Here is a 10,806-nt window from a genome sequence, read left to right on the forward strand (position 1 = left end):
AATGAGTCAGAGTCAGGATTGCAAAACCCACACCACCCTTGCCCAGGCATCCCTCGAAGACTAACTTCTTCCAGCCAGATGCACCGCCCACACATCACCACCCGTCGTACCATCACCACCACCACCACCACGCGTACGTGGACTCCCCTCGTAAGGCAAATGCTAATCAGCAGGTCACAAGGCCCCCGCGATCACCAAACTCCTCAAGGCCACGGTAAGAACTGCCTGAAATTTTGCTTAGTAGGTTGGTTCAACTTCTGAGGAGGAAGGTATTGAGCTTCGTGAAAAGGATCATGAAGTTCTAAAGAATTAAATTAAATAAAGATCTAATTCTATTCATTTGTTGATTTGTAATTTTTACAAGTTTAGAATAGTTTTACATAAAGGAGAATAAAAAACTATCTAAAAATAGTCCAAATTTTAAAGTTGAATAGTGATATTAAATGTGCTTACAAATGTTTTTTTCTTTTTAGTACATTAGTTTGAGATTTTTATGAACAAAGCTTTTTCTTTTTGGAAACTTAACTCAAGGCTGTGGGGAAAATGCTGCGCTCATTTAAATTTTTTTGGTGAAATTTCTCTGCACATAGATGGCTCTGCTAGAGCTTAGCCACAAAGGAGTCAATTATTAGACCTTGTGATGTGACCTGATTTCACCTTTCCTTGAATTTGCAGGATTTTTTATCATCATCATCATCATAAGATCACATAAAATATTTTCAAAAATCAAGGAAAAGGTCAACAGGCGAGACAGGCATTACTCGTAATTCACTCATTCGTGACTTTGTACAAGTGTAGCCATCTATGTGTGAAAACAATTATTAAAGTAAACTTATAGTGAGCATGGCATATACGTATATGCCATGCCCGTTGGATTTACGATTTAACTTCGAAAGCTGAACAAATTTTTAGAATTAGGAAAATTAATACCTGACTTACAGTGGCGGGTTATAATATTCTGGGGCTAATAACCTCATTGAAATTAGCATATTGGAATGTAAATTTGAAGCATTCTCAGTGAGTTAACTGCTTTGAATTGCATTGTAGCTATAGCATGAGTGTTCCAGAATATATTAAAGGTCTATTGCTTTGCATGGAGGCTTCTTAGACTGCTGATACTCAGAAGGTACCCATTCTGAAGGTTTGCAAGTATTTCTTCATAATATCTCAAGCCAAGTTTCATTGCTATGCAGATGTAATCTAGACACACACAGATATGCATGCGTGCGCGCACACACACACACACACACACACACACACACACACACACACTTACACACACACACACACACACACACACACACACACACACACACACACACAACACTACACACCCACACACAACACCTACAACACACACCACACCACACACACACACACACACAACACAACACAACACACACACACATACATACACCACACACACACTACACACACCCCTACCACACACACACTACACACACACACACACACTACACACACACACACACACCACACACACACACACACACACACACACACACACACACACACACACAACACACCTACACACACACACACACCACACCCCAATACACACCACACCACACACCTACACTCACACACACACACACACACACCCCACACACCACACCCCACCACAACCCTACACACACACCTAACACACCCACACACACACCTACACACCACACACACACCACCCACACTACACACACACCACACACCACACACACAACCCACCTACCACACACACAAAAACACCACCACACACACACACCACACACTACACACACACCACACCACACACTACACCGACACACACACACACACTACACAACACCTACACACACACCTCTACACACCCCACACCTACCACACACCACACACTACCACACACACCACACCTACCACACACACACCACCTAACCTACACACACACACCACACCACACCACACACCAAAACACCACCTACACTAACACACACACACCTACCTACACACACACACCCTACCTACACACACACACCACCACACACACACACCACACACACCACACACACACCACACACACAACCTACCTACCACACAACACACACCACCTACACACACACACACCTACCTACACCACACACACACACACACACAACACACACACACACACACACATACACACCACACACCAACACACACACACACACACACACACACACACACACACACACACACACACACACACACCATAGACATGCATGCTCCCATAAGCCTGCAGATACATGCACATCCACACAGATATACACAGTGGTATGCACAAACAATGCAGTTTGAGATTTTGTGTCTGCTGGTCAGGGCGGTTTGTAGAATAAAGTATGGTTTGTTATCTGAGGTTCATTGAAATTACCTTGCGTGTAGCCTTACATTTTGAGTTGGTATGTAAATGATCCTGTTTTATTTAACAGAGGCTTGGACGGGCGGTCACGATCCACGACTCCAGACCCTCTATCTCCAGACCGCCCAATGCAGACATCTCCACCAGTCCCTGGGGGTCCACGCACAGGACCATCTAGTCCTAGTGGCCAGCAGGTCTACCAGGGTGTTCCAGGTTCTCCAACATTACATCATCGCATGAAACAGTTAGGAGGGGTTCCAACACCTCTGGCAATGTCATCTCCTCTCCGTCGATCGAATCCCAGTACTCCTACACAACCTCGACGTCCTGATTTCATTGGGATTGGCAATGAAGGAGGCAGAGTTCCACCACAATACTACCCACAGTACTCATATGAACCACCTCATAGTTCACACCAAAATGGTTCACCACAACGTCGGTACATGTCAGAATCAGAACTAATACGGCAGCCACCAGAAGCAGGTGGACAGTATCCTCGTACCACTACAATGTTTGATAACATTCAAGAATTAGCTGGTTCACCACAACATGGTCAGTACACTTGGAGGGATCAGTCACCTCCTCAGTATTGTCAAGGTGGACCCAGTAACCCAAATGTTGTCTACCAGACTTGTGGCTCTCAAGAGTATAGATCAAACCCAACAAGTCCAACTCAAACATGTCCTGCACCTCATTACTATCCACCAATACACCATAGTCAAATGGCAGGTCCACATGGTGGCCATTACCCCTCAACTCATCAGCCATCATACAATCAGCACATGAGCCACCAAGGCCACCAGGGATATCCACCCCAGCAACAGATGGTTGGGCGACGCAACTCAGGACCAAGTTATGTTGGGCCACAGTCACCGCAGATCAGACGAAAGAATTATGCAGGAGGCCTTGTTACTCCTCCTACACCAACAGAAAGTGGTCGGCCAAGTCCTGGTCAGAAGAGACCAGTTTCTTTTGTGAGGTCCTTAGATATGATGGATAGTATAGAGATGTCATCACGAGGTCCTCCCCATCATCAAGGTCCTCATGGACCTCCACATGAAGGTCACCATGCAGTGATACATAGCCAGAGGTCTCATGGGGGTACGCTCAGCCCAACACACACTCCCAAGCCAGACCACCGTCTGACAACACCACAAGATCTTGACCGACGATCGGCATATGATATGAATTATGAAATCAGTGTGTGAAGTACTAACAGCCTGTTGCAGATGCCTAAGAATTTGAGTGTGTTTTTCATGTTTGTCTGTATGTATGTGTGAACTTGTCTGACCAAAACGTTAGAGCAGCAGCAGGACATAATTAAACTGAAAGAACATTGATAAGTGTGAAGGTGGTGACGTGTGACCATTGTGCCAAGCTAAAACTGTCCAAAATGAGATAAAAAGGAGGTCAGAGCAACCTGAAAAAGAAATTAACAAAAAATTTTAATGACCAGGTACTGACCTCTTCAAAAGAGAACTGGGCAATTCTTGCCAAGTGTGCACCTATGCTAGTCACAATGGTTTTCTTTTAGGAGCCATGACTTGAAATAAGACATTATAAAAGTTAGTGTAGTGCAGCTGGGCATTCATGGACAATTGCTGTGGCTGTGGTTAATGCCAGTAGCTTGTTTTTTTTGCCCTTAAGACTCAAAATTGTTTAATTTTTGACTTTTTTTTAGAAGATGGGCATTTAGAGCATTCATTGTTTTTGAAATGAGAAAATTTTTGCTCTTATAGAACAAAATTGGGAGAATTTATTTCCTGTTTCCTTAGTGAAAGAAAAAAAGTGAGCCAAAGGATGGCCATCGTCAAATATTCCCCCACAGAACACTTAAGAACAGTCTTGTCAGGCGCCTCACCACCCCTTACACCACCCTGTAACTCATCAACCACAAGCCCTGGGTGGGAGTTGGCATGCCTCCACAGCCCTTAGAAACTCGGAAGGCTCACAGTAACCAACAGCCCCGAAAAACCAGGACCCACACACGCTGTTTCCACCTGCCTCCAACATTCCTGTTCTGTGTATATTTTTCATGTATTTATACACCCCCCCTCCTGGTATTAAATATAGCCATTAACACATTTTCATTCTCTGCTACAATTCATATTCCCAAAGTAGTGACTACAGTTTGAAAGAAAGAATTAGTAAATTTATAATGGAAATCTGTTCACAGGACCTTAATTTTCATCTCAATTTTCATTGGGCTTATAATGTTCACCCCCATAAATGTAAAGATTGTGATTATTAGATTTCAATTCATTGACAATCATGGGTTTTAATAGATGAAAGTGCATATGTCTATGAGAAACAAAAATTGTGCATATTGAAATGGCCATTGCAGATTGCAACCTAAGTAACCCCATCAGGAGAGTGAGGAGAGTTTTTGTCAAGTAAAGACAATTCTTTCTCTCCCATCTTTTTCGTCTTCCCAGGATATTAGCTGGTACTGGTACTTGCCACCACCTTTGAACAGTGTCTTGAGAAGGATGGACATGAAGACTTGAATACAAGAATTTTTTTCAGTGCAGCTCAATGATAGAAGCTATTGTTCACAAGACTGGATTAGCAGTGATTGATTATAGTGATGGTGATCTTGATTGCGATTTTTTGCGCAAGTTTGGAGTTTCGATTACAATTAACCAATAATGTAAATTGTTTTTATATTGATATTGAATGATTTTACAAATGTTTTCCCCCATGATTTTATTGTTTTTATAAATTTTAATATTGTTGATGTTTATTGATTTTAGAAAAAAATTATCTTTGAGCATAATTACTTTAGAAACTAACTAACCTTGTCAGAACTTCAAGCTACATTAACATTCAAGGGTATGCACATGCTCTTCTGTTCTTTTTTTTATACAGTTTGTCTTAAATCAGTAGTGATTAAAGAAATTGGGCTCTAATTGAAGTTTTTGTGGAAAAGACAATCATAAAAAAAAAGAACCAAATGAATACATTGCTCCTTTTAAGTCATAAAAAATTTGGATTAGATAGGTTTGAGAGTTGGTGACATAAATATTACCCTAGCATTGAGTGCTAATGTTGAAAAGGAATGAGCTGTGAACCAGTATTTGATAAGGGGATGTTTAATTTTTATCCATCTTTTAGTGCATGTTTTTTTGACATCTTTGGCACTGTGCCAACTGTGTTTATATATTGCTTGACCATCACAGTGTTTGAGGCTGATGAATTTCTTCAAAAAAAAGATTTGTACTAAATCCTGTCTATTTTGAGTATAGCATTTAGATTTTATACTTGTCTTCAACTCTCCCTTTAATCTCTGAATTTTATGATCACAGTTTATGATTTGTTGATTGTACTATTTGTAGTGGAAATTATTTTATTAATGAAATTCTATTATTTGAATGAGTTGTCCATTATAAATTAAATGATTTTCTTTTACTAAGAAAAATAGAATTCTGGATAATTTCATACGGGATCAAAAAGACCAAGGACATTATTTTGTTCTTTGTACATATTTATACGTACCATTAAAAAGCTTGATAGTAGAATTTTCTAGAATAAACTCTTTAAAGAAATTACAAGCAAGTTGTAGTTCGTAAATGCTCCATCAAAATTAAAGCAAATGTGGCTTTATAAAATTTGTGTGACTTTTTTATATATAAATTTTTTATATAATATATATATAATATATATATAATTTATATATTTAATATATTTTTATATATAAATATATATATATAATATATATATTTTAAAAATATATTATAATTTTTTATATATATATAATATTTTTTAATTTAAAAATTAATATTTTATTAAACTATATATATTTATATATTTTATTTATATTTATTATAATTATATAAATTTTTATAAAAAAAAAAAATTTTTTTTTTTATTATTATATATATATATATATTATTTTATATTATTTACTTCTTTATATTTATCTATATATTATATTATTTTTTTTTTCCCTATATATTATTATTATATTTATATATATATATTTATTAATACATTTTATATTATATATATATTTATTATATATTTATATAAAATTATATATATATATAGATATATATATATATATTATATCATAGTTTTATAGTTTAATAGATATATATCAGAGTAAAGGTGGGGTTTTAGAGGGAGCAGAATATAAAATTTGCTTGGTTTCGCAAGGAAACTGACAGCTAAAGTAATGGGTAAACTGGGTTGTAATGCATGAGCATGCCCAGTGGGGATAGTTTTGGCTTGTCTGTTTGGGAGGATTTGGTAAAATTGCTATAGCAGGAATTAATGATTTTATTAAGGAAATAGTGTAATAGAAAAGATCAGACATTTTTCATAATCTGTAGGCAAAACTGGCCGAGACTTTTTTATTTATTATTATTATTTTTTTTTTTTCTCTCCATTGTCTTTATTTCTATTTCCAACTGGACAACTTCACTGCTATATAATAAGAAGTGTTAGGATTGTAAACTTTATTTTTCATTTTGATGAGCAAATATTACCAATTTTTGGAAGAGCAGAACCCTTGTTCTTGCTCCTAGGTGTTTTATAATGCCAGATGGGTTCATTCTAGGTTAGCAGGAATTCCCCGAAATTTCCAAAAGTAGCACGAAGCTAATGCCCAACCCATCCATATACCCCTTCCCCCCTCCCCCACCCAACACCAATCAGGAAGTGTCTTGGACCTTAGAATCCCTCATAATGTAGCAATTTGTACTACCGTTTTCTACAAGGCTTTACCCCCCCCCCACACACCACACACACAAACACACAAACACACACACACACACACACACACACACCACACACACACACACAACACACACACCACACACACCACACACACACACACCACACACACACACCACAACATCCCATGCTTTCAGATTTTATTTAATTTATTGAAAATAAAGAATCTTCTACAGTTTGTATGATTATTTTCTTTTATGATTCTTATTCTTGATATAGGTTTTGGTGTGATGTTAATTTTTCCTCATGATGACTCCTCCCGAAGCAGCCCAGTGTCATATGAATGTCCCCTTTTATAATGAACATACTGTTGACTTATTCCACTACAGATATATTTTTGATAGTTATTCACACCAACTCTTCACTTTAGAATCATTTGCACTTTCCACTGCAGCTATGTGGTGAGTATTTATTTTACTTATACTGTTTACATATTGAGTAAAAAAGAAGAGCCGAGCACTTTGTATTGATTGGAAAAAATCAGTAGTAACCAAAGAGTGGCACAAGTAGACAAATGCATATTGTAAATTCAGTTTTCAAAATTGCGTTGTAAAACTTATGCTATTTTGATATTTTTGTAAGGAACTTTCATACTCCGAGAACTTCCACCTTTTATTACTACTGGGAAAAAAATTTATCTTGCAAGAGTATGTGCCATATTTCTTCAGGAAAAAGGTATTATTTTTTTTCCTTTATCTATATTTAAGCACCTATTTATAAATACATTCTTATAATTTTTTTTATTATGAATATCAGCTGCTTCACATTCTTTTCCCAAAGGTTTATGGTAATGATGGGCTCTTCTGCCCAACACTAATTGAAAGAACTGGAAACTTTGGGGACTTGTTCTTCAGTAGATTGTGTTCTTGGATCTTGCTTTTTAAATCTTTGTATCCCACTGGCATTTAAAAAAAAAAGTTTTTAACCTGATGTTCACTTAGGACTGATTTACCACTTTCATAATGGTCTAAATAAAAGGTTTTCTTTTAATATTTTTCATTTTCCCTTTTTTAAATCAGCCATTCTCATTCATATGTACATCATCATTGTCATAAACATTTATTCTTCCTCTCCATTCCTGACATGCTGAGGGTCGAGATTGCGTCACCCAATTTGCCTTTCCATCAACCCAGCCCTCATTTTTTTTTCCACATCATGTCATTTTAATCACTGTCATATCATTTCATCACCCCCTCCCTCTCCCTTCATGAAAAAAATGGATCATGTCACACTGTAACCAACCCTTAGGCAGCCTCTGTAAATGTTAAGATCTTTTCTTATATCTCGTTCATTAGCTCAGATCACTATTCTGTAAACAGCTCCCCTCCAGATTTCCCCCAGCATTATCATCATGTCAGTAATCACTTGTCTTGAGATCGATCTTCATTGTTACAATTGTAGTGACACCCGTCTGCCAACTGTCTTCCAACACTCACCGTAAGTGTATTTGTCTCTAGGATTACCAGGACTGCATCCTCTTTCCTCGTATGATTGGTCTCTCAGGCATAATCCCTGCCATTCCTTCATTCCCAATCCTATGTTCTTAAAATTAACCATTTTGTTCACACCTGTTCTCCAACCTCTTCCATTTTTCTGTTCTTATAGCCAGTCATTGTTTTTTCCTTGTGTTCCAGATCACAGCCAGCCTCACGCATCTACTAATATATCCTCATCTTTTTTTTCTTGTGTTCTCTTTCTATGTCCACTTTTAAAAATTTATTTCATGCTTATCTCTGGTGTCCCTATGACTGTATCATTCCTGTACATATTTAGATCAATACCTGTGTTGACATACATCTTGTTCTGTTAAGTAACCTGCTACTATATTGTCTAAACAGGTCAATGTCACTGAAATACCCAAATCTGTAGTATCCTTCTTTTAGTCTTAAACCTTTCTGCAATGTACAACTTTGTCCCAACTGTAGGATGCGTTTTCTATGTTGTATCCTTGATATTTTTCCCTGAAAGTAGCATCCGAAGGTCATTATAACTTGCTCCAGTGACCTTTAATGCTCCAGTCTTTAACCACCATGACTCCCAGCACCACTGGCCTCCGATCAGTTAACCTTTCCTTCGACTGCCATACCCACCATACCCACCTCTCACCCATGTAAATACCTCTCCACCAACTTATTTTCCTACCTTTTTTCTCATGAAAGGGTCCCTTACAACTTCGGCTTTTTTTTAATTGTCTGCAATGTACATAAGAGGCTGCTTGTCGATCTCCCCTTAGTCCATTTGTATAAAGAAATTTACAAATTAAAGAGAAATATGTACATAAACAGTTGTTTTTATTATCTTTAAGAACTTTTCTTGCAGCTCCTGTGCTTTGTTATATTTGAGACTAGTAATCCCATACTGTATGTTTCTCACACCAGCCTTACCTAATTATAAGACTTATTTGATTGATAATAATATATTTATTAAAGGCCTGTATAAGTATGCTCTTGTCACTGGTGTGCATTCACCCCCCAGGATTGCGCAAGGGGTTATTTTCTTAGACTCGCGGGGTTCCACGATCCAAGTGGTGAATCAGCGTTTGCATCTGCCGAGTAAAACATCTCGCTGTAATTTTGGTTGAACCGTTGAGGTGACAAGTGTGTGCGCTTAACCCATACACATCTCTTGAGTTTGATCTTTCGATGGCTGGTTACTAAGATAAAAGATAATTTATTATAGGCACCTAAAGAGAAGAGGATTGTAAAATTTTTGGGCAGTAGTACATAAACTCCCTTTTCAAAAATTCTCCACAGAGAGAGAGAGAGAGTGTGGGGTGTGTGTGTTTGTGTGTATGCGTGCGTGGCGAGAGAGATTGGATTTGTTGCAAGACGTAAACGTGTACATCGAAAAGGGCACCGCGTTGTCGTTTTTTCAGAGTAATGAAAGATAAGGTATAAAAATATATGATGAAAAAAATAACAAAACAAAAAACCCAGGTATTGATATTTATTGGCGTAAAAAATAATCAGTTAATCATAAGAATATGACTTGTTAAAACTTCAATTATCACACATTGTATTAACGGATATTAAAAGCCTATGAAAACTAAGAAAAAAAGTTGCATATTCAGTTTAACATTTTCATAATTTGCAAAATCAAGCGTGATCTGTAGGTCCATACGTTGTTGCTTTTAAACATTGCACTGTGCTGGATTTTATCATATTTGATTCTGCTAGTTTTCACCACCTACCAGCTCTTTTGACATACCTTCCTTTCCTATTTGTGCTACTGCTAAGGCCTGTGTGTGTTAAATTACACCTAAAAGCCAAGGGCAACTCAGCTAGTCGAATAATTCCCCAATGTAACGTGGACTCCGGATGCTGCTTCGACTAAGCAAATCTCGAATGAATAAATGAATTTCGGCGAACTTCATTTACAAAAACTCCTCAATGCGCAGGATAACTCTTCCAAATCAAAATCTTGGATGGGTGTGGCACCACAACAGCACCGGAAATCTTAGGTAATGACGGTGATACTACATGAAGAGGGAGAGGGAGAATAAAAATGAGCATCCCCGACACTTTGATGCATCATCAAACATATTTGGCCATAACTTGTACATTTGTACCAACCCTAAAACCCCAAAGACTGATACATTCTCAAAGGTGTTTGTCCTTAGGAGCACATTAGGTGTTATCTACAGCGTACAAAACCTGAAAGTAATTGTAGCTTGGTCGCTGACCCAT

The 10,806-nt window shown here is 37.7% G+C and overlaps 1 protein-coding gene across 1 annotated transcript; it reads left to right on the plus strand.

The window, feature by feature from the left end:
- Positions 1 to 9: 9 nt before the first annotated feature.
- LOC119582576 (trithorax group protein osa-like) lies at positions 10 to 3,710 on the plus strand. The gene is made up of 2 exons (XM_037930940.1): positions 10 to 214; positions 2,457 to 3,710. Exon 2 carries the CDS (start codon positions 2,515 to 2,517, stop codon positions 3,592 to 3,594), a length of 1,080 nt encoding a protein of 359 aa, XP_037786868.1. The 5' UTR covers positions 10 to 214; positions 2,457 to 2,514; the 3' UTR covers positions 3,595 to 3,710.
- The last annotated feature ends 7,096 nt before the right edge of the window (positions 3,711 to 10,806 follow it).

The sequence above is a fragment of the Penaeus monodon genome, chromosome 16 (assembly GCF_015228065.2).
Source record: "Penaeus monodon isolate SGIC_2016 chromosome 16, NSTDA_Pmon_1, whole genome shotgun sequence".
Classification (NCBI taxonomy): domain Eukaryota; kingdom Metazoa; phylum Arthropoda; class Malacostraca; order Decapoda; family Penaeidae; genus Penaeus; species Penaeus monodon.

What these genes read in the sequence shown, in the direction of transcription:
- LOC119582576 (XM_037930940.1), top strand. Translation starts at nt 2,515, where the DNA reads ATGCAGACATCTCCACCAGTCCCTGGGGGTCCACGCACAGGACCATCT.